The 24,780-nt window shown below is 46.6% G+C and overlaps 2 protein-coding genes and 1 long non-coding RNA gene across 4 annotated transcripts in view; 1 reads left to right on the forward strand and 2 right to left on the reverse strand.

Moving 5' to 3' along the window:
* The first annotated feature begins 104 nt into the window (after positions 1–104).
* LOC134018801 (uncharacterized) lies at positions 105–3,407 on the forward strand. 2 transcript variants are annotated; one of them, XR_009929959.1, is made up of 2 exons: positions 105–804; positions 864–3,407. It is a non-coding gene; the product is annotated as an uncharacterized LOC134018801 (long non-coding RNA). The 2 variants fall into 2 exon arrangements; XR_009929960.1 differs by having other exon boundaries at positions 894–3,407.
* A 172-nt stretch (positions 3,408–3,579) lies between these two features.
* The window catches only part of LOC134018795 (zinc finger and BTB domain-containing protein 46-like), a 46,995-nt gene continuing 25,794 nt past the window's right edge, over positions 3,580–24,780 (reverse strand). The window contains 3 exon segments of the mRNA XM_062459040.1: positions 3,580–7,819; positions 8,012–8,187; positions 17,398–17,673. Of these exon segments, the coding sequence (XP_062315024.1) occupies positions 7,382–7,819; positions 8,012–8,187; positions 17,398–17,673 (890 nt within the window). The 3' untranslated portion in view covers positions 3,580–7,381.
* LOC134018799 (histone-lysine N-methyltransferase MECOM-like) lies at positions 9,052–12,626 on the reverse strand. Its single transcript, XM_062459047.1, has 2 exons — positions 11,960–12,626; positions 9,052–11,824 (listed from the first exon to the last, which is right to left on the reverse strand). Exons 1-2 carry the CDS (start codon positions 11,994–11,996, stop codon positions 11,088–11,090), a joined length of 774 nt encoding a protein of 257 aa, XP_062315031.1. The 5' UTR covers positions 11,997–12,626; the 3' UTR covers positions 9,052–11,087.

The following is a 24,780-nucleotide window of genomic DNA, read 5'->3' on the forward strand; positions in this document are numbered from 1 at the left end:
GACATTTTCACTGCATTATAACCCACACACACACACACACACACACACACACACACACACACACACACACACACACACACACACACACACACACACACACACACACACACACACAGTGCAACTGTTCCTTTTCGTCTTAGCTGAGTTCGCCTCAATGTACAACTTTCAATTCCCTGGCTGTAGGAAATCTGTTGCCATAGGAACGCCTGTGTTATCAGTTGTTGGCACTGTGTTTTAGTTGACGAGTTGTCAGTTTGAATAGGATCCCCTGACACAGCTAACAGGCTGTTATTCGTTTGATTCATTTGATTACAGGTGAAAACGACAGACTGGATCGCATTGATTTTACCATGTTTGGTTAATCTATTCATAGACAATTGAACTGGCAGATATAGTCTCCTTGCCTGTGAGGCAATATTGTCCAATGGCATCTCAGAAATCAACTGTCTCTCTCACTTTCACTGGTTGGAGAAGGCAGTAAGCAGGTCTCGCTTCGGTCAAATACTTCACTAAGTGCCAATGAAAAGAACATGACAATTCAAGAATGACCTACCTAATTAAATTGCACTAAATTGCACTGCACAAATATGTGTTTTTATACATGGAGATTTTATACACACATATTTTGAAGTGAAATAAATTTTAGTTTTGGTGGTCGTCACTGCTGGTTGGTTTTATGGGCTTTCAGGGATGGTGCAGCTGAACTTGTTGGGTCCCCCATGAGCAGTGTGGAGCTGACCACAGTGGAGCTGACCACAGTGGTGTTGACCACAGTGGTGTTGACCACAGTGGTGCTGGTGTCTGGTGTGTGTGGAGCTGACCACAGTGGTGCTGGTGTCTGGTGTGTATGGAGCTGACCACAGTGGAGCTGACCACAGTGGAGCTGACCACAGTGGTGCTGGCGGTGCAGTGAGTAGCAGCATGGCAAGGGAAGTCCCAGTCGTCCTGTTCTGTCCGATGCGTCACCTAGACTCGAGTACAGAGGGCTCAGAGGACCTCCCTGACCTGGCCCTCCAAGCCTGTCACCCAGAACAGACACTCTGCTCTGATGCCAGTCCTGATCTAACCACCAACTGTTGTTGTCTTGACAACAGATACTCCACAGAATTTTAGTGCCAGAAGTTTGTTTCCTTATGTAATCAGCTTTCACAAACCCTTGGTCTTCCTTTAAATAGAGGCTTAAGCCTTTTAGATGTTCTTCTGATAGGAGTGGGTTTGTACAGTTGTTGTCTTACCCACCTCTCCAAGCTCTCTCTCTCTCCACCTCCAGTTAAAGCACTTGTGAGTTTGGCGTTCTGGCAGCTGATAGGCTTTGTGAAGCCAATCAATAGTCATGTCTCCTGCACCTGTCCCCACTCCAACTGCCGTTTATTGCACTAACGTGGACTACAGGGTCACAGGTCAGGCACATGTCAGTATGACCTGGCCTAAGATGGACCCTTGATGGTACCACATAATGGGGTACCAGTTGCTAACTGATTGTGGATCAGCCTCCACGGGTAACTCAGACATTTTGGGGTTATGGGAGTTGGAGTGGGGACCAACCAGTCTTTGATTGTGTGTGTGTGTGTGCGTGTGTGTGTGTGTGGGGGGGGGGGAGGGGTCTGGAGCTTCATGAAAAGGGGAAAATAGGCAAGCAGTGACAATGAAGAGATGGGAGTTGTAGTTTCAGGCCTTTCCTGTACATATGCAACAAAAAGGAACCATGCGGCTTGTTCAGTTAGGATTGTTTTCTGTGTTGTTCTATTTCTGTTTTATGAAAAGGAAAACATTTTTTAAGTAGAGTTGCTCAGAATTATTTCTTCTATTTTTTAAAAGGCAAATGAGAAACTATAGTGACTTTGTTTATTGTAGATTAGAAGCAAAGGGGAGAGAAAAGAAAACACGTGAATGTAAAATCTACAAAAAGAAACGTTTTTTTTTCTCTTCCTGTTTTGGACGTTTATTTTCTTGCGTGTAGTGAGCCTGTAGAGAGCATTCCGACTTCAGTATCTACAATATATACTCATAGACATACAGTTGACTTATCATGCATTCTGTATCATATCAATAACACAACCATGCAGTATTGCTTTAATTTCTTTTGTGCAATGAGATGCTTTAATTGGAAGAACTAACTGTGTCAGAAACACAGAGGCCTCAGATGATCACTGTCTTTCTGTCTTTCTGTCTTTCTGTGTCTTTCTCCCAGCCAAATATTGAACATCTTGTTATTGTTTAATGTTTTGTGTGGTATTGATGTTATGTTGTTGTTGTTGGGCAGGATCACCCTTTGGCTCCTGGTTTGAGGGATTGTTTTATCTTTAGGGAACTACTGTCCTGCCCTGAACATTCCAACAGGCGCGCTTGCCACCATGTCTTGTCTATCCTAGTCTTCCCCTTGTCCTTTCACGACATGGCTTCTCTTTTTCCTTCCTTAGTTTGTTTCTCCTTCTTCCACCTCTCGCTTTCAAGATTTACTGTAGTCCCGCCCACGTTACCCAGTATGTTAAGCTAACCAAACCCCTCAAATGTGCAGCAGACAGAAAAGTTTTCCAAATGTTTCCCTCGCTGTGTACTGAATGTCCAAGTTGTCATGTTTGACTCAGCAGCAACAATGCCAATGGATCTCCATCCAAAACAAATGTATCACTTTGCTACGGCAGCTCCTCTGAACTCTCTGCTTACTCTACTATGTCCTTATGTCACACACCTTCCTTCTTTCTTTCTTTCTTTCTTTTTTTTGATTGTCTGTTTCTGCTAATATGTTGTGTCTTTACTGAGCCTTAATATGTCTGGTGTGAAACTGACCTTATTGTTGCTTTATATTTTTCACTTTTATTGATCTATTGATGTTCTCTCATTCTCTGTGGTTCAGAGTGAGATGGTTGTTTTGCATGTCCAGCATCATATTCTCCTGTCAGTACAACACTGAAGGCTTAGTTGAGTTGTCCTTCTACACGGATTAAAGATCAGTGCACAGTACATTTCCAAACCTTATACATTTACATTTAGTCATTTAGCAGACGCTCTTATCCAGAGCTTATAGGTGCTTCCCCACCAGCAAATGGTTTTAATGTCAAATACAGACTTGTTCTGCTGTAGTACACACGTTAACACTTCAAGGGGAATTTGAAATTCTTGCATACATGTTGCATTGAGTACCTTTCCACACTGCTGACCTAATTTCCAAGTCTAAGGGCAATTCTCTTTCCATTTAGACTCTTGTTGTGTGACCAGTGGTCCTCCACACAGACAGAGGGTGCTATCTAGTCTACAGCAGTGGGGTCATCCAGCCTGCAACATGACACTCATGGGCTGTCCAGCCTCAAGTGTTAGAATAGAAACATTACAGGAAGATGCTGATATGTAATAGATGTTGTGTAAATGTGATTGAAGAGAAATAAAAGTGAATGGGTTAAATCTTCTATCGGGCATTACCATCTCTTAATGGAGCGTGTGTATTGGATCATTTGATGTGCCATCCAATCCTATTAATCTTTTCCACCTTTGGATTTTTGATTACAGTCTGCTACCATGTGGGGAACTTGAGAATTGCACTACCCTCATTAAAAACGCTGGTAGTAGGTCAAAGGATACAAGGAAATGCACGGCACATTCTTTGCAGCAGCAATTTCAAAATTTATTGAGACTGATTGGTTTTGCAAATAATAGTCAAGCTAATCCCACTAAACATGAAGTAGAAAGAGGCCTGGCCAGTAAGCTGGCCCCAACATCAAAACTGTAACGCCCCATGTTGGGCTGTAAAAATGCCTCAAGTGATCAGTACTATCATTAACATAAAATCTACACAAGCGCACTTCATCTGCCCAGAACAGACCGGGTAAGAAAACAGGACAGGCTTCTGATTATTCAACACACTGTTGTTACAAACACAGGTTTATGAGCATCAATATAAAGTCAGTATCATATTGAACAAGATTCCCAACAAAAACATTAAGTTTCAAGTGCCACTCCCCTTTACAAACAAAAGACACCTCAGAAACTTGGGAGAGAAAATAAATAATATATAATAGTAATATAAATTCATATATATGAAGGTGTACAAACATCACTCTTAGAAGAAAACAAAATCTAAAATAAAATGTAAAAATTTGAAGTATCATATAATCTAGATATAACCATATCTATGGCTTCGTGATTTGCACATATGAATCAAGCTATACAGTCTAAATCAGGATTGCAATTTGTACACGTCTAAGAATACCCATATTCATCTGCTATAAAGCAACCAGTTCCAGTTTTGCATTGTGTGGAATGATACAGTTGTGTGCAGATGCCGAGACAGAGCTTTGGTATGACAAATGGACACAGGCATGCAGTTAAGACCAAGATCAAATTAGGGCACAAAGGTCAACACTGGGTCACAAACATAACCTGTACAGTAGCTTCAGTCAGCTGATTAGTATGTCCGGAACCACAGTCTTTTCCCAATATTTAAGACCTGTGATTAAGGTTGAATAATCTCTATCCATCAAAAGATCATAGTCACACACACACACAGATACACACACTCACATACAGGAAATGTATCGAGGCACATTGTTGAGGGGGTTGGATGGTGGACGTTTCCTGAAGTACAACCCAGTATGAGGAAGAAGACCCAGGAGACCCTGAGACCATCCAAGCTGAGCCGGCTGGCTCTGGTCCCTGGGCTCTGAATGACATCACATACACACTTTGGAGATGCAAACTTTGGAGACACACAAGTTGGAGAATACACACCGACACATTACTGATCATGGACTCCTTCCACAATACTGCACCTTCTAAAAATCTCATAATATTGACCAGAAACATTCAAAATATCCAACCCAATAATATTAGGTTTTCCTTCCCAGAAATAGAAATAGATGGTGGATGGGTAAAAACAAAGACACAATAAATTATACAACTTAAATAAAGCTAGTTGCCAGGCATGAAGAAGGCATCACAAATCACACATTGTGTCTATGAGAGGTGCTTAGTGGGGGTCGATGGAAACATCAGTCCATACTAATGAGGCCTGATACTGACGACCACCATTGGCAATCAATTCCCAGACGCTTCACTTCAGCACACAGTCCTTCCTCTCATAGTACAGCGAAACAGGCTGTGAGACATACATTCAGAGCCCGCAGATAGAAATATGAAACACTTTTGCCAGCCCTGAGAGGCAGTGTGTAGTATGTTCTCTAGTTGCAGCATTTCTGCACACAGAGCTCTGAGTGTGGCTCACAGCTGTTCGTATCTCATGCAAGGCGATACAGTAGAGCACAAAGATTATTAAAGGGCAACAGGGTTAAGATGCAACCTCTATCAGACAGGCAGGTCTCCCACAAGGCCCCTTATACATATAAATCATAGTCATAACAATAATAATACTATATCGTGCACTTTTCAAACTGTGAGAAAGTAAGAAAACAAACAAAAACAACCCAACAAAACGTATCGATCACAATAAAGTCAAATAATTTGCACCTGCACTATAGAAACAAAATCACTTAAAGTGTACAACATATTAGATTGTTTTTGGTTTGATATCAATCAATTAGTGTACATTAGTGATGCAGAAGCATGTGCTGAATATATGGTTCAATCAATATCTAACTGATAATAAGTTAGCCTCTGCACTTGTTAGCCTCTGCAGTCCCTCTTGTTAAAAAGCAAATACAACAGAGAAGCAGGGAACTGGCACAAGAAAACGACTGAGAAAAAAGCCTCATGGCTTGCTGTCCACAACAAGGCAAAGTATAAAAGCTTTTACTTATTAAACATGATATAAAATCTCAAAAAAAGGAACACACGGTAAAGCTTAGCATCCAGCACTTAATAAGAACAACAGGAATCATAATTATCATAATTAAAAGACAATGTGATCTGCGTCCCTCAAATGATCAATTATCTTGTCACACACATTTTAATAAATTCTCTCTCTTTCTCTCTCTTTTTCTCTCTCTCAAACACACGCACACACGAAAACACACTCGGTTATCCAGATAAGAGGGAATGTCTTATTTATAAACCCAACTATGAAATATGCATTTTCAATAAATAACTTTTCCAACAAACCAAATCAACGAAAAGCACTCAACAGCACAGACAAAGCTTTTTCTCTTTTCTTATTTTGTACAAACTGATAAAACACCATGACATAAAAGATGAGCCATACCTTAAGGTTCAATTAAAAGGAATTGTGTGCATATTCTGTAGCAATAAATTGAGATATAAAAATGACAAAAACTTAACTTATTTGAGGCGTCTCTTCTCCAGGTTTCCCACATTCGACTTACATGAGCTGAACAGAAGTGGGACGGTATGGAATGGAAGGGATATAGGAGGTGGGTGAGAGTGTGAAAGAAAGTGAGTGAGAGAGCTAGAATGTAAAAATAGTATGAAATGGGGAATGTAAGATTATGTATCTCATCTTACTCAATGCACTGCTCCTTAAATTGAATCTACATTGTATATATATGCAAATATATATACATATATATACGTCTATATATACGTATATATACATATATATATATATATGTATATACGTGTGTGTGTGATGATAACAGTCAAGAGGACATACAGTATATCCTTAAAGGTAGGTGCGGTCACCGAGTTGTTTAGGTCAAATCAGATCAAAAAATGTAAACCATGGGTTCAGGGCATTGACAGGAGTCTAGTTGTCATTAAAGTGCAAGTCTGTGGCAGTTGACTCTGCAGGACCAAGTGGCTGCCCATCCTGCAGCTTTGCAATAGATAGAAAGACTGTCCTTACTGGGGAATACATCATCGCCTATGCCCTATGGAAATAATACACCACCTGGTGCATTCCAAAAATTGTCAACCATCCCTTGTCAACCATGACCATGCGACCTCTTTCAAAAGCAGTTGTGGTTTCCAACTGCCCGAGGTGCAGTAGAGTGTGTTTCAGTCCCACTGAGACAGTATGGCAAACTAAGGGACTCTGGTCCGGCCCTCGGAAAGCTAACAACAACAAAAACACAGAAAAGAAACACTGCATCAGAAGTACAGGAGGTCAGCAGAAACACCCCCTCAATCTAACCATCTCTGTCTCATGTCATGGCAATCCAATCACTAGCACAGGGCTCACACTTGACAATGTGTGCAAGTGACTGTGTGAAGCAAGTAAGTGTGTTTGTGTGTGTGTATATATATAGGTATATATACTGTATATACCTATATATACATATATATGTATATATATATATATTAGACCTAGTTGAGGTTGCAGATCATTGTCGTGTATCGCCTCCCAACACACTCCACCCACTGGAGGGTCTGCCCATGGAGGAGCACATGGGTAAAGACAGCAGGAAGTCTGCCTAGGAGATTACTAGGGACCGTAAGAGATCAGTTAGATACCCGTAGGAGATCCGAGCAGATCCTAGGAGATCCATGCAAAGTCCTTCTCGCTCCCGTTCTGGTGATCTCCCTCTTGTGCAGAGTCGCTCTCCTCCTTCTCATTGTCCAACGCTCCATCCCCCTCCGCCATCATCCCTGAGTCCTCTTTCCACTTCCCTCCCTCCTCATCCCCCTCTCCTATTATCTCTCCATCTCTTTCTACCATCATCTCCTCCTCCCCATCACCATCACACTCTGCCTGGTCGTCGTGGAAACGATGATCACCAGTGTACAACTCGTCTTCCGGGGAGAGGTCTCCGCCCCCTTCCCCATTGTGGTCCAATAGCGAGGCCATCCCCCGTCCAGAGCAGTCAGCGCAGACGCCATGGCGACGGGAGCCATGTTTGATTCCAACACTGGCGGCTGACATGAAGACTCGGCTGCAGACCTTACACACATATTTCTTATCCTTACTGTGCACCTGCATGAACACAAACAAACAAGTGTCTTCTTTAAAAATAAAGTGTTATCCTTGAAGTCAACACATTCATGAATACACATTTATAAACAATAGATGTTTTGTGCTTGTGTGTGAGTTTCACGAGGCCAGAGGAATGCCAGCCACTTAGTTATCTGCTTCCCCCTGGTGGTGAGAGTTGGGTTCTGCACTCACCAGTGTGTGTCTCTTCATGTGCTCCCTTCTGGTGAACTTTTTGCCACAGATCTCACAGGGGTAGGGCCTCTCTCCAGTGTGCGAGCGCATGTGTCTCTTCAGGATGCACTGGTGCATGGCAGAGAAACTGCAGTAGGGACACTTGAACTTTTTACGGATCACTGTGAAGTCATTCACTGTGGAGAGAGAGAGGAAGGGAGGAGGGAGGGTGGAAATGAATGAGTTTGAATGTAGCTCGCATCTGTCCGCTAAATTGTCTGACACGTCAAACAGTATGCATTTAGACTTGTCCAATCTGTGATTTAATTGCTGCTTGTTTTCACCTCAGTTTAGAAGTGAAGTACACTCGCCAGAACACCCCTATCAAACTCGCTAGTCAATTCTACAGTTTCCCTGGCAACTGGTCTATCTTCAAATTAAAGCAATAAAGATAAAGAAACACCACAGACATCACCACACAGACAATAACATGCAGTTTATTCCTTCTAGGCACAGTTTTCTTACCCAGGGTCTAGTAGATATACACAGCAAGGGGAAAGACAGACAGGTTGGACAGTAAATTACGTTCTAACATCAACAGACATAGAGACACACACATACACACACTCACATTGGGAATCGGGACCAAAACACTGTAATCGTACCTCATGTTCCAACGGGAATGTAAGCCCATTATCTCAAGTCTAAAAGTCTAGGGGGTTAAGCCAGTTTATTGGTTAATCAAACAAAGAGACTGTGCGTGTGTGTGTAGGGGGAATGTTTACTTGTCTTGTCTTAAAGGACTTTAGCTAACAGAACAAAGATATTATGGATGCTTTAGAATTTAAGACCCATGTACAAAATTGTTGCCTCAGAGATTCTCATGAACCAGATGGGGGTTCATAAAGTATATTTGGAGTGGGTGTATAGATACATGTTGTCACCTCTATATTTTTCCTCATTCTGTATACTTGTAAATAAAGTTGAGAAGAGAGTGTATTTTAGTAGAAACAGTACCTACTACTTACACAGGACTGGAAAAGAAGGGACCATAGTCGATATGAAGTTCTGCATTACAGTTTATTGAGAACACAATATACAAACTATGAGGGAATTTCAACTTTAGAAAAATACACTCCTATGTGTGGGCATCATAGAGAGATAATTGCTAAAATACTATATAATCAATTTTAAAATCACAAGTCACGATAATGCAACCAAAACGAGCATGGCTAAGATTTCTGAGTTCCTAGCTAGTTTCTGTTTTCACTTCAACATAGTCTGTTTTCCTGGGGTTGACCAGAGGCCAGGAATGTCATTCCCTGAGAAAAGGGATCTTTACTTTGACATTAACGTGAGTTCCTCTTTATATATGTCAGCATGTGGATGAGTTCCTTAAATGGGTGCCAAGTTCCACTTTCTCACCCAAACTTATCCTCACACCTTGTGGTGTGGCAAAGACCAAACCTGGATGGGTCATTACGGATCAGAAGCAGTAAGCAGACAGAGGAAATCAGGCCCCTGAGAATAAGTTTTCCTTGAGGCAGTGTTCACAGTATCAGTACAGGCAAAGAGAGACATCCATCTGCTTGGTTCCATCAAGACCTCTATTAATCAACAAGCCAACCGATTCACCACCAAACCGATGAATTCATAGAGTAACCATTCACTTAAATTATAATTTCAAACCAAACTCCTCAACGCCACTCTGTCACTCGATCAGATAACGAGCAAGCAGAAATGGGCTTGTCTATGTGGAACTTCCTGTCAGGAGGGAGATGACTGGCCTAGTTCTCAGGTTGACCCTGGCACTCACATCCAGCATCCCACCCTGAGAAACACACATTCTGATTCCCTGCTGTTCCCTGCATCTCTCTTTCCCTCCTTCATCCTCACACTCGTTTAGCCCATTCCACTCCCTCGCTTACCTTCCTTAAATCCCCCTCTTTCCTCTCCTCTCTTCCCTGCTACACATTACTCCTTCCTCTGTATTTAATGGGTCAGAAGTCAATCAGATTGGGCTAAAAGAGGTGACATTTAAAGCTGCATATAGCAAGGTCGGGGCCCTATGCCTAGCAAAATACGTCCTCAATCCCAGACATAATGTCCCTCTATTATCTAAGTGGCTTTGAAATCCATAGCCTTTTACCTAAATCTATCCTGTTAAGAAGAGAGTGAAGCCCCAGTGAAGGCAGGGCCATCCAGCACTCTGACGACTACATAAGCTAATGGTCAGTCACACTGTGTCCCCAACAACGCCCTCTGACAAGGCAGATCTGTGGGGCTGTTCTGAGCTCTCCAGGCCAGCCTGTACCCCAGATCAATTGAGATCTCACGTATTAAAATAGCACAGAATCCAACGAAAGGACAAAAGAGACAATAAAGGGATGTTGTCAAGACCACTCCAAAATGCATGGCTTTAAGATGATTGCGAAGAACAGCTTGAGTGAGTGGAACCCGAGCGATGGCAGAGCAGTACAGGTGAGTTCCTTCAGGAGGAGCAGTGGAGCACACCACTGAGCCTCCGAGTGGGGGTTCCTGTGTCTCTTTAAAGGAGAGACAGATAAAGATCTCCCTGCCTAATAAGGAGAAGGGACTAGGCTGTGTGTTTACTGGCGACAGAGAGGGAGACTGGGGGTGAAGAGGAGGAAAGGGAGGAGGAGACCATCCCCCACCCTGCCCCCCATGCCGTCCCTGGAGGCCTACAGCTTCACAGCACGGTTGGGTCAGTAATACCATGAGTTCCAAATGGTCATTCAACCATCTTCAATAGCAACATTCACAGTGCACAAAAGATACACAGACACAACATACACAGACAGACACAGGTACAGGAGCTGGAATAAGCTGAGTGAATCTCAGCCAATGATACAGCCCAACAAGTACCATTGCATAGCTAGTTTACTATTTATTTTACAGCCGCACAAAAGCTGGCCATAGAAATACATACATAGAAATAACGACAATGTTTATAAGTGCTTTTTACCTGTGTAATAAATGCACTATGGGCATAATATTGCTTTAGAGACTTTAGATTCTACTCAATGGTAAAGTGCACTGCTTGTGGGTATACAGACGCTTAGATGACAATCCAAACTCAGTCTTCCACATTGACATGATGATAATGGGAATCATTATTACTATGGGTGTCAGCATTCATCTCTGGCAAGCTCCACATTTGCTCTGCCCCCCCACCAGGGCCTGCCCCAACCGTTCCCCCTGCCTGGAGGCACACCTTCACGTGGGTGGCCAGGTTCTTCTGGGTACTGAAAGCCTTGGCACAGGCCGGGCAGCTGTGCCCCCTCTCTCTGGAGTGCACTGACGATAGGTGTCTGTGCAGGTCTGTGCGGTCCCGGAAGTGCTTCAGGCAGTACACACACTGCATCAGCTTCTTCTTGAAATGGATGGTCTTCTCATGACGGTCCGCGTTGGACTTGAGAGTAAAGCTAGCTGGGCACTGGGAGCAGAGGTAGCGGCCTGGCGGGGGCTCACCCACCCGAGGGCGGTAGAGAGATTGGGCTTGGATGAGGGACTGGGAGTGCCGGCTGTGGCTGAGGGGGCTGGAGAAGTGGTGGGGGCCCTTGAGGTCAGACCAGTCCATGGACAGGGCCATGAGGGACAGGGTGTGTCGGTACTCATGCTCCCTGAGCTGCTCCAGGCTGCTGAACAGCCGTTTGCACAGGGAGCAGGCAAGTTCCTGGGGCCACGCCACAGGTCTTGCCAGAGCCCTCCCCCCAGCCCCTCCAGCCAGGCCCTCCAGCCCGGCTCCAGCCCCACCACGCCTGCCCTCCACCATCTGATCCGACGCTACAGGAGACTGGTCTCCATCCAGAGCTGACAGAGAAAGGCAGAGTGGTGGAGAGAGTGAGAGGCATGTCAGAATGTAAAAATGCATATAATACAATAATACAATATAATAACATTTGTTTTATAGGTCTGACATTCAGCCATTCTGGGCATGATACATACATGTACTGTATCCCAGAGCTTCATCTTCATCTTGCATGTCCTCCTGAAAACAAGACAACTGTTAGAACACACTCACAAACACTAGACCTATGTATAGGTTCTTGTATAATAATTTGAATAACTGTTTGTATATGCAGACTGGCAAGGCAAGCTGTGAACAAAGACATAAAGGCACACACACACAACCTCATTCATTCCTTCTGGCAAATAAAATACACAAGACAAATAGGTCAGGAAAAAAGAAAGAAAGATTTATATCAACATTTTTAACAACACAAACAAGACTCCTCAGGGAGGAAATCTCCAGGACATGACGATGAGAAACAGAGGGAGGTCAGTTCTATTACACTATAATCAGCCTCAAACACCTTCACACTCAACAGGTGGAGAGAAAGAATGTGAGGAGAATGAGCGACAAAGAGAGAGAAAGAGAGCGAGAACAGAGGAGAGAAAACTGAAGAAAGGAGAAGGCATTGAATGTTTGCTTGTCTCTGCTAAGTGGGGTTACAGATAATGAGACGTGTGTGCATGCAAGTGTATGTGTGTGTGTGTGTGTGTGTGTGTGTGTGTGTGTGTGTGTGTGTGTGAAGGAGCACCAAACCCCTGTCTCCATCTCTTTTTTCATCTCAGTCCTAAGACTTAAGCATGCCCCTCCTCCAACTAAACTATCCTCAATACCTCCCCTCATCTCTTCACCTCCCCCATCCCTTGCTCCATCCCTCCTTTCCCTCCTCCTCACTAAGAACAGAACACCAAGCACTGGGCAAACAGATGGCTTTCCACAGAGATTGAAAGGCTTGTTCCCCTACACACACAGACCCGCGCGCACACACACACACGCACACCTATAAATATACACACACACACAGAAGCAATTTCCTGAGCCCTCAGTGAGACCCTCTCATTGTGAACAACTATTGATTATGCAGTCCTAAAATCCTAGAGCAATTGTGACTATCTATGTCATGTCTAACATCCCAACTGGCTAGCTATTCACTAACACAATATGACACTAGAGAGATTGATGTCTACGTTAGTAATTCTCTAGGTCTCTAGTCTCTATCAAGAAAAGTGAGTAAAAAAAACAATATATAAAATGAAAGAGAACGACAAACAAAGCAGACAGTACATCAAACAAAATAACAACCATCTTCTTCAGTAAAACAGGAAAAACTACGGATTCTACAGACAGATAACAGCCACAGACAGACACACTACAGTGAGGCTACAGGTGACAGAGTGGGCATGGATGGGGTGGGGCGAGAGAGTTAAAGCCACAGCAACAACTCTCACCCACCCACCCCAGGTCACCAAAAGTCAACTCAAAGAAAGGGGAGGGGGGAGTTGCCTGTAGACAGATATCAGGTCAGAGTCTACATGTTCCTCACTGTTATCTAAAGATACGATCTGGACCCTGATCAGTGTCTAGAGGCAGCTCCTTCCCTGGGGAGAGGGGAAGGAGGGGCGAATCTGAAGGCGTGGTCTTACCTCTCCAGGGGTGGAGGGCTCAGGGCCCTCGGGGGCCTCCTCCACATCCATATCCAGCCCCTCTGAGTGCAGTGAGGGACTCCAAGCCCGCAGACCAGGGGCCTCCAGGGGCCGAGGCTCCACAGGGCGGAGGGGCAGGGGTGAGGGAGGAGAGGATACTGCGTGTGGTGGTGGTGGAAGTGGTGGAGGAAGAAGTGGGAGAAGAGGAGGAGGAGGAAGAGGAGGAGGGGAGCCAGCCCCTTGTTTGCTATCAAATGTGGCCCCTGGGGCCCCTGTGGCCCCTGGGGCCCCTGTGGCCCCTGGGTGGAGCAGGCTGCAGCTGGTGCTGGAGAGGAGCCCTGAGGAAGACAGGAGAGGAGTCTCACCCACCACCCACTCAGGTAGACTGCAACCAGCTGGCCAGCAGCACACAGTGGGAGGGAGGGGGTGGGGGGCACATCGAGACTGCCAGCGCGGCGCCACGGCTCCCAACATGGCCCCACGAGGAAGGGGAAGAGGAGGGAGAGGAGGAAACAAACTTCAGCACAAACCATGAGGACAGGGTCATGGCTTTTCCTCTCTCTCTCTCTCTCTCTCTCTCTCTCTCTCTCTCTCTCTCTCTCTCTCTCTCTCTCTCTTGCTCTCTCGCTTTTCCGTCTCTCTCTCCCTCTTGTTCCCTCTCTCTCATTCTCGCTCTCTCTTTCTCTCTCGCCCTCTCTCACTTTTTCTCCTTCTCGTTCCACCCACGTGCATGCACAGAAGATGGACTTGGTGTGCATGTGCGTGTGTGAGTGCAGAAGTTTGAGTTTGAGGGACGGTTGAACGCAGTAACAAAAGGACGGCAGCAGGCCGTTTTGGAAAGGACAGTAGAGGGGTGCTTCAGCACGGGAGGCTCGGAGCAGACACCGGAGACTGAGGAGCGCAGTGATGACCTCATCTACCTGAGACACCTCATAGATTTTATATCACAAGAACAAAGGACTTGATACCTAATACAAATAAAACAGAGCGAGAGAGGAAGCTGGTCTGGTTTATGGTGAGTATTGTGCCTTGACATATTAAATTGAATGTGTGTGTGTGTGTTTGTCTGTGTGTGTGGGTGGTTTTGTGGGAGGATGGGGATCAAGGGCGGGGGTGGGCAGAGTTTTAGGGAATGTCTCCAGAGATATTCAGTGTATTAGCTATTCCTTCTTCTCCTTAACAGAAGGACAAAATCACATAACCATGAGGCTCCATAGACAGATTCCTGGAATGTTCAACTACCGCTCCCTCCACTCCTACTTACATAGGACAGTACACACACACGCACACACACACACACACACACATACAACCCCATGAGTGCCCTACCCCAGGCAGTGTCAGGAAGCAGGATATGAGGGGGAGGGTTTCAGTATGAGTGGAGAGATAGAGAGAGGAGGGCAGACGAGGGAGGAGAGTTCGAGGGGGAGAAGCAGATGGGGCTTGGGCTGAGGTGGTTTGGAGATGGGACAGCAGAGGTTCTGGGAAGTCTGCATCTTGTTATTCTATCATCCCCATGGTGCTCAAGTGACAGGGTTTAAGAGGATTCTCAAACTAAGGGGTTTATTTTATAGAGCCGTGCTAACTTTCCTAGATAGAGATTGGCAGGTGGCAGTCACTCAGTCAAGTTAAGAGGGGTTAATTCAGAGACTGAGGGAGGGCATTGAGCCAAGTGTACAGGCATCATCACATAAATAGATTCACTGGTTGTGTGCGGTGCACATGCACCCACACCCCCAACACACACACACACACACACACACTTACATACAGTAGATGGAGAAGGTAGTTAGGAAGAAGAAGCAGGTGACCTTCGTCTAGATCAATGCGTTCCCAGGGATCTCAACCAATACACCTTGAAGTTAGCAAGCTGGGGAAGAGACAGAGAGGAATAGAGGAAGACAGAGGGCCAGAGAAGAGGGAGGGAAGGATAGACAAATCACTGGCTTGTGAGGTTGATGGACAGGGGGAGGATGGGTGTTAAGGAGGGGTGAAGGAGAACTTGGTACGGAGCGATGAAAGGGGGTCAGGGAAGAGTGGGCGAAATGAGGAGGCAAAGGAGGGGTGAAGAAGAGCTAGGGATGGAGGGAGGAGGGCTGTGGAGGAGGAAGAGAAGAAAAGAAGGAAGAGAAGCTTCACATGAGGAGGAGGGGGGGAGGAGGGGGCGGAGGAGGGACAAGCCAGTCTGTCAGACTTTTACCCAGCACTCACACACTCAGGGTTAGTATTTTCATTCCTCTTTTAAAGGAAGAGAACGCCATCAGACTGAGGTCGTTAGACATCTCAGAGCCTATTGTGCAACTGCTTTTAGACTGGGCTTGGCTAACCAAACACTCTCCCTGGGGTCTGACTGCCACACAGTCTGACAGTCACTGATGATGAAAATAGATGTCGGCTCATGAAGCATGCTTTACAAAGCTAATGCTAGGCATTGTCTAGATTCTATTTATTTCCTAACTCGAGGCATTTTTATCAGTGTGTGTGTGTGTGTGTGTGTGTGTGTGTGTGAGATGAAGTGAGGCCTCCCCTTCCTTCCGTTGGGGGCTGTCAAGTGAAAGCTGTCTGTCTCAGCTTTGACAACGCCTGACTCTCTTCACTTTAAGCCAACAAAGACATTTCAATCACACACTCAACACAGAACGTATATGTGTGTGTTTGTTAGTGTGTGTGTGTGTGCATGCCTGCCTTCTGCAACTCTTGTGTAGCTGAGGGGGGCCTGACTAAAAAGGCAAGACAAGGTTTAGAGTTGTACTCCTTTCCCTTTCTGCTCCAGACAAAAGACAGGCAGACCTCAGGACAAAGGATCCAATTACCAGCCCGGCAAAGCAAGGAAAACACACGCACACACAAAATGACACACACATGACACTTCCACAACACCTGTCTTCCAATACACACACACACACACTCTGGAACACAAAATGACACACACATGACACTTCCACAACACCTGTTTTCCAATACACACACACAGAAGGAAACAGCTCAAAAACACAAACTGAGATGCAGGTGTATACTGTCGGAGTGAACAAACCATCTTGAGAAGAGCAATGACAAATAATTGACAGGATTCACTTTGAGTAACTGAAGAGAGTAATCTAGCATTGTAATGTATGATAACACTGGAGAGCAGGGCAGGGCCATACACAAAGCCACATAAGCATAAACACTCACACACGCAACGCAACCTAAGAAGTACTATCAGCAAACAATAGGTACAAAGTTCAAGCACCATGAGGCTCCAATACAAGCTAAACAACTATTTGTTGTCTTCTTCATTTTAAATACATATATGTATGTATTACAGTCACGCACATTCCTAGACACTAATATGAACCCCGGCAAATATTTTCTCAAACAACACATCCGAGCCCAATGTTCTCTCACTGAGTCACAAGTGAGTAATCCTCACTCATAGGATAACACCAACCTGTTACATTCACACACACACACACACACACACACACACACACACACACACACACACACACACACACACACACACACACACACACACACACACACACATGCACCTTTTCTGTCCAAATTTGGTGAATATTTGTATTAACCGGCAGCAACAGGGTTATATGCATCTGTGTGTGCTATCTGGTAGTGTGTGTGTTTTATTCTGTGTAAGTGTATGTCAGTCGAGTGTGTAAATGTGGGAAGTGTGTGAGTGAATGTGAGTGTGTGTGCTGTCTGCCAGTGTGTGTGTGTGTGTGTATGAGTGTGTGGCGTGTATGTGTGTGTGCTGTCTGCCAGCGTGTGTGTGTGTATGAGTGTGTGGTGTGTACTGTAGCAGTGGAGTGTGTAAATGTTTGATGTTTGTAAGGGAATGTGAGTGTGTGTGCTGTCTGTCAGTGTGTGTGTGTGTATCTGTGAGAGTGTGTGGTGTCTGCCAGTGTGTGTGTGTGTGAGCGTGTGGTGTGTACTGTAGCAGTGGGACTTACGAGAGAGGGAGTGTCCACCTTTAGGCAGGTACTCATAGAGCAGAGGGCTGTCATCTCCCAGCATCTCTGCACGGAGCGATAGCAAGCTGTTTTTACTCATCAACGCTGCCCTCAGATTGGCTACGGATGCGGTGGTTCCACCCCCAGGACCCCCTCGGGCCTCATCCGATTCGCTGGGGCCCAGGAAGCCAGCCTCGCCGGCCTCTTCCTGTTTGAGGAAGAATTCCAGACGCTCTCCACGGCTGTCAGAACTGTTGGGCTCTGTGACATCAGCACCTGGATGGGAGGAGCGAGAAGAGGAGGAGTGTGAGATTCATCTCTTCATCACTGAGCAGCAGAAGAAGAAACACTGCGGGACCCATGCAGCTCTCTGAACGGCGTGTCCTGAGAGGGGAGGTGACCTCAGGGGATGTGAGGTTCAGCAGGCTGCTGTGGACAGGAGCACAGAACTGGAACTGAAGATCAAACATCCCCTTCAAACCACTTCCCTGCCTCAACCTGCCTCCACTATCTACCTGGCACATCTAACATCTCTGTCGCACACGCACTCTCCCTCAGTGTCTTGTCACTGCTGACATTGCACACAACACGGCGCTTCGATCTGGGAGCACAGGGGAGGGAGACAGATAGAAAGGGAGAAACCAAGAAGAGAGACGGACCGACAGATTGTGTGTGTGTGTGTGAGGGTCTGTATAGAACACGGTGACAGTTGAAAGCAGTGTGTGTAGAACAGCTGTCAGCAGCAGACACACGCCACTAGAGGCTCTTCTGTAGATCAACACGTCTGTCAGAAGCAACCACTGACAGCACTGCTGACAACAGCTTCAGTCTAGCATGGAACACACACACACCACACACATACACACACACATTTACACGCACACACTTGATTGCCCTCTAATTGCCATGTGAATGATGACAACTTATTTTCTCTTACCCACACACGGCACATAAACACAGACTTCCATAGATTACACATGCAGACTACACACCACCATCAACACACACACACACAAACACACACACACATAAACTCAGGGATTTATTAGAGGCTGGCTCAGTTTTCCCTGAGGGGAGGTGACACGCTGTGTGAAGAAGTGGGGATGAGAAATGAATCTCATGCCCCTGACACTCTTCCCACTGCTCACACACAGTCTACTGCTGGGACCCAGACCACCACCTCTACTGCTGGGACCCAGCCACCACCTCTACTGCTGGGACCCAGACCACCACCTCTACTGCTGGGACCCAGACCACCACCTCTACTGCTGGGACCCAGACCACCACCTCTACTGCTGGGACCCAGACCACCACCTCTACTGCTGGGACCCAGACCACCACCTCTACTGCTGGGACCCAGACCACCACCTCTACTGCTGGGACCCAGACCACCACCTCTACTGCTGGGACCCAGACCACCACCTCTACTGCTGGGACCCAGACCACCACCTCTACTGCTGGGACCCAGACCACCACCTCTACTGCTGGGACCCAGCCACCACCTCTACTGCTGGGACACAGACCACCACCTCTACTGCTGGGACCCAGACCACCACCTCTACTGCTGGGACACAGACCACCACCTCTACTGCTGGGACCCAGACCACCACCTCTACTGCTGGGACACAGACCACCACCTCTACTGCTGGGACCCAGACCACCACCTCTACTGCTGGGACACAGACCACCACCTCTACTGCTGGGACCCAGACCACCACCTCTACTGCTGGGACCCAGCCACCACCTCTACTGCTGGGACCCAGACCACCACCTCTACTGCTGGGACCCAGACCACCACCTCTACTGCTGGGACCCAGCCACCACCTCTAATGCTGGGACACAGACCACCACCTCTACTGCTGGGACCCAGCCACCACCTCTACTGCTGGGACACAGACCACCACCTCTACTGCTGGGACACAGACCACCACCTCTACTGCTGGGATTCACACAAACTCAGCGCTGGCTTCTATAGCCTCAAGTTTGTTGCTGTTGCCGTTGTGAGAGTCAAGGTGAGAGAGAGAGAGAGAGAGAGAGAGAGAGAGAGAGAGAGAGAGAGAGAGAGAGAGAGAGAGAGAGAGAGAGAGAGAGAGAGAAGTAGAGTGACTCTCTTCCCTGACTACCGATAGACACACATAGTCAGTCCCCCTCAATGTGTGCTAGTGTTGATCTTAGTCAACACACACGCATAAACCGCCAGCATCTGTATCCATCAGCACATTTGTCAGCGGCCGATGTCAAACAGGTGTTTTGGAGGAAGAGAAATGAGGTAGGTGAGATAAGACTGACATATCGACATATCAAGCATCTAACCACAAACTGAGAGAGACAGAGTAAAGAGTAAAAAGATAGAGAGAGAGAGAGAGAGAGGTATAGAGGGGGTTGATGTGTGGAGGAGGCAGAGGACACACAAACACACACACACACACACACACAAAGTTAATTAAGGAGGGGGAGTCGGGGTTGGCGTAGGGGGCACGGGGTGGAGGAATTCATTAGAGCACTGCCCCCTCCTCCAGTGGGCAGTGGAGCAGCCAGAGGAGTCAATCAATAAAATAGATCTGCTGCTTCCAACAACACACACAGGGAGACGGGAGGATGAGGATGGGGGTGGGGGGGCACCTCTGACCCCATATCCTTCTACTCATCTGTTCATTGGACGAGAGAGTGACCCTGAGTCCGTTTACCCAGCATTCCCTTCACCCATGCAGCTACAGACTGAACATGTCCCCCTCTTAGCAGTTCTACAGTAACCACACACAGGCACACACACACACACACACATACACTATCCTAGATTATCTAGACTTCAGGCAAATACCACACATCAAGCAGACAGTCTACAGCTGTTGTACAAACATTTGTTGAGGCAGAGAAATGGAAGGTGTTTTATCATCATACACTTCATGTTACACCAGTACTCAGTAGTTTAAATACGTACTCTAGATAATGTACCCTACATGAAATGCATGTTGTACTGTAACATGTTTTATGTGAGCTTCAACCTACTGTACTCTTTCTCAGGGCATTAGATGGGTTGCATTACACAGAGAGCATAAACATGCATCAATGTCATCTACTCCTGGGTAATCTATGAATTGTGTGTACTTGTGTTACTGAAACATGGAGGTCCTGGTTTGACAGATACAATCACTTAACGTACCAGAGATTTGCTAGGCAGCAGGATTTGCATTCTGTTTAATCTGTCTTTCTGTTCCATGTGGACCCTACAGGACTGGGATAAAACACACTGTCCACACAGTGTATTGTGGCCAGCCATAGTACATAGACTCATTCATACTGCATGATGGGATATTTGATATTTTGGGCAGATAATGAATTATCTGTAGCTGCATATAATGTTTTAGACATCCATGCATTATAATAAGTGTGAATTGTACAGAATCATGCATGGGTAACCAAAATGTTTATGTCCATATTTTCCTTTTACTATGTTTCAAAAGGCAGAAGACTATACAAACTGTACAGCGCTTTTCATTTTTCTTTTCACATAAAAGGGTCCGAATAATTTAGATTTCTGCTTTCTGAAGAGATTCTCCGTTTAATTTGGTTGCCATGGTAGCCAGGCACCCTTGGCTTCAACATTTATGCTAAATAAAACACCCATTTAAAAGAAGACACAAATACATGGAATCAGGCTCTAGCTTTGTGTGCTGTGTCTCTTTGTTAGTGTGTGTGTGTGTGCGTGTGCACGTGTAAGAGTGTGCTGAGCCTGCGTGTATGAGCAATGTGGGGGCTTGAGTGTGAAGTTGAGGTAGGGGATGATCACATTTGAACAAATAAAGTGTGTGTGTGTGTGTGTGTGTGTGTGAGTGTCTGTGTGTACATCTTCACAGTACAGTGAATAAGATGTGTGTGTGAGAGAGACTGTACTATATATCCTTCATTGAGAGTTATAGCTAATGGCCTGTAGATACAGGTTTATGTGCTGTTGTCTCAGACAGTCCAGTATATCTGCCTGGAGCGTGTGTGCTTTACGAGGGGAGTGGTGTTATTAGAGAGTGTGTTTTACCTCAGTAAAGAGGAGGAGTAAGAGAAGGCCTGAAAAGGGAGGGAGGGTCAGCTGACCTGCTTTGACCTCTGACCTTCTGTTCTGCAGCTGAGGCAGTGTGTCAGTGTGTGACTGTGTGTGTTTGTGTGCCCCTCCCCTGATGAAAGCAAACACTTTTGTTGTGAGTGGAAGTTGCTGGACAGTGTCATGATCTGGCTCATGATCTAGATGTGCAACAAGCAGCTGAGACAGGAGAGAGGAACAATGGAGACAGGCTGACAGGGGAAAGTGGCAGCGAGTGCACACACGCTTGCTTGAGTGTGAGTGCACAAACAAGTGTGTGTGACCGCCCCTTTCTCCTCACACTGATGGCCAGTCAAGGCAAGTCTGGGGTTTAGGTGTGGGGACGATGGGAAAATGAATGTATGCGTGCGCACACACACATACATACACTCATACACACTTTTCAGTGGGTTCTGTCAGTAGTGCACGTGTGTGTACAGTGCATGTTTGTACTGTATGGTGGGTAAGAATGTGCCCATAGGAGAACAAAGAGAGAGAGAAGGTGGGACCTGCTTCCTCAACACAGCAGAGTTGGAGAGAGTCAAAGTCATTTCGGTGGAGAAGGGGGAGTGAGGCACTAAAACAGCTCAAGAATTCAGAGGCAATTTAAAAAGCAGTGTGGGAGACGGGAATGAAAAAAATGCTGGGTAAAAAGGAGGGAGGATGGAAAGTAAGAGAGGTTGTTATTCTCTCTCTCTCTCTCTCTCTCTCTCTATTCCTCCCTCTCCCCTTTCTCCTTTTCTCTCTGTCTCTTTGTCTCTCCCTCTTGTTGTTTTTAGGGACTAGCCGGGCCACAACCTCCAAGAGAGAGATATGGAGGGAGGGTGGAGGGAGGGAGGGCAAGCATAAATCAAACAGAGCCTGAAGGCTGGAGAGGAGGGAGGGTGAGAGGGAAGAGGAGTGGAGGATGCAAGAGAGAGAGAGAGAGCCAGGAGAGAGAAGATGGTGGTGATGGTGGTAGCGCTGGGGGGATGAGAGAGTGTGGGTGGAGAAGTGGAGGGTAGAGGGAGGTGTGTTGCGGTGGTGGTGGAAGGGGAGGGGATGTGGTGATTGTGTGAACGGGTTGAGAGGTGGAGAGAGGGGGATGAGAGAATGTGGGTGGGTGGGTGATGGTGGGGGGGGAGTAAGGAGAGGTGAAGGGGGGTCACTGAGTGTGGGAGGGTGGGTAAGTGGGGAGTGGAGGACGAGGTTGAGGGAGAGGGTGAGGGGGGGAGGGGAAGGGGGTATGGAGGATTGCTGGGCTCAAGGTAATCTGGGGAGTTAATGCGGCTTAAAGAGACAGAGAGGTGTGGGAGGGAGAGAGAGAAGGAAGAGGGAGGGAGAGAGAGAGGTTAGGGAGGGAGGTAAGGGAGCGTAGAAGGTCAGGAGAGAAGGGGAGAAGGAGAAGGGTGGGAGGGAGGGGGATTGAAAGATAAACAAGGAGGGGTAAGAGACGAAGAAAGCGAAAAGGACAGAGAGAGTGCAGAGGAGAAGAGAGGTAAAAAGAAAAGGAAAGTGTGGGAGGGAGAGAATAATAGGTAATAGGTAAGAGAACAAGGGAGATGGATAGAGTGAGAGGAGGAGGAGAGGAGTGGCGAGGGGAGAGGGTCAGTCAATGTGAGAATGGCATTGGAAAAGAAAGAATGAAAGGAGAAAGAGTGAGAGAGTGTGGGTAGGAGGGAGGTAGAGTCGGAGTGGGGGAGAGGCTGCATGGGGGAAAAGGAATGCAGGGTGGGGAAGGGAAATAGACATGCAGGGCTTTGTGTTAAAGCAGAGAGAAAGCGAAGGAGAGACAGAGATGGGGGGGGGGGGGGGTAGCTGGAGACTGGCTAAGCTATGCTGCTGGGCTGTAAGGAGGGAGCGGTGCCCCCAACCTAGAGCCAGCAGGAAGCAGTCCATAGCTGAACAGCCATACTCTGAACACACACACACAGTAGCGTTCACACCAAATAATAGACCAGACAGACATACGCATACACACAAACACACACACTGGCTTCTGGGAGTTGATTTGTTCCAATGTGTGTGTCGGTGTGAATAAGAAGCTATTTGCCATCCACTCTACATCTGTACAATCTCTTAGCATTAAGACTGTTTCTCTGTGTCCGTGTGCTTGTATCCTTGGCAACCGGCCCCTGACAATGGAGGGAGCAGTGGCCTAGAAGACTACCCAGCATGGGAGGATCCAGGATCAGGAGAGAAGAACGAGAGGGAGAGGGAGGGGCTCCAAGACTGGGAGTCTGAATCTCTGTATGTGTGTGTGTGTGTGTGAGCGTGGGTGTATAGGTGGTAGATGTATGCATATGCATTTGTTTGTTTGTTTGTTTGTTTGTTTGTTTGTTTGAGAGAGAGAGAGAGAGAGAGAGAGAGAGAGAGAGAGAGAGAGAGAGAGAGAGAGAGAGAGAGAGAGAGAGAGAGAGAGAGAGAGAGAGAGAGAGGCCAGATAAGGAGACTATAGGTTGACCTAGAGACTTAGCATCAGTGGATCAAGTCAGATCTGTGAGGCTGGATGTAGAACCTGAACCATGTCTGACCATGTTAACTCAATGACCCCACACAGACATCCCAGTCCTTCACAGACATATTATACCATGCTGCGGTAAATGCTGCTGTTGCAGCGGGTCTTCAAGCATGAACACTACCACCTCATGACTTTGACAAGAAGAATCATTCTCAGTACAATCATCTGTGACTCGCACCAAGCCAGTTGTCTTTGCACTGAAATTAACTATACACAGAATACACATAAATAGATGTTGATGTGTAGAGAGAGAGAGTGAAGGTGGATAGAGAGTGGGATGGAGAGAGGGATGAATAGATAAGAGGACTGCTCTTTACCCCCCCCCCCCCTGCCAGAGCAGAGCTGGGCCACTGAGATTAATTGCTTATGATCAAATCAGCAGAAGCTGTGCAAATTAAAGAGTCCCCTCCTCCCACATCTCCCCCTTGCCTCCCCCAGAGCCAATGGACAGCGTGTCACAGGCCACAGCGCTTATTCAAGGCTACAAACGTGTCATTTCCTGTTTCCCCTGAGAGGGGGAGAGAGCGCTCAGGCCTTGAACAAGAAGCAAGGGGTCGGTCAAACGTTCAGACACACACACACACACACACGCACGCACGCACACACACACACACACACACACACACAGACACACACAATCACAGCTACGGCCCTGAGCGGACAGAGAGTTAAGGCTGACGTCTCCCCCCTCCTTCCCTTCGCTCCCCTCCTCCCTCTCTCATTACAGAGCCATTAGAGGGAAGGACAGCATGGGCCCACACGACCCCATCCTAACCCCTGTAACACACCCCAGAGAGACAGGGAGGGA

This window comes from Osmerus eperlanus, chromosome 4 (assembly GCF_963692335.1).
Source record: "Osmerus eperlanus chromosome 4, fOsmEpe2.1, whole genome shotgun sequence".
Classification (NCBI taxonomy): Eukaryota; Metazoa; Chordata; class Actinopteri; order Osmeriformes; family Osmeridae; genus Osmerus; species Osmerus eperlanus.

Excerpts from the sequence above, each read along its gene's own strand:
- LOC134018799 (XM_062459047.1), bottom strand. The coding sequence starts at position 11,996 with ATGCAAGATGAAGATGAAGCTCTGGGATACAGTACAT. Across the intron at positions 11,825-11,959 it reads AGCTCTGGGATACAGTACAT|CTCTGGATGGAGACCAGTCT; the intron begins GTATGTATCATG and ends TTTCTCTGTCAG.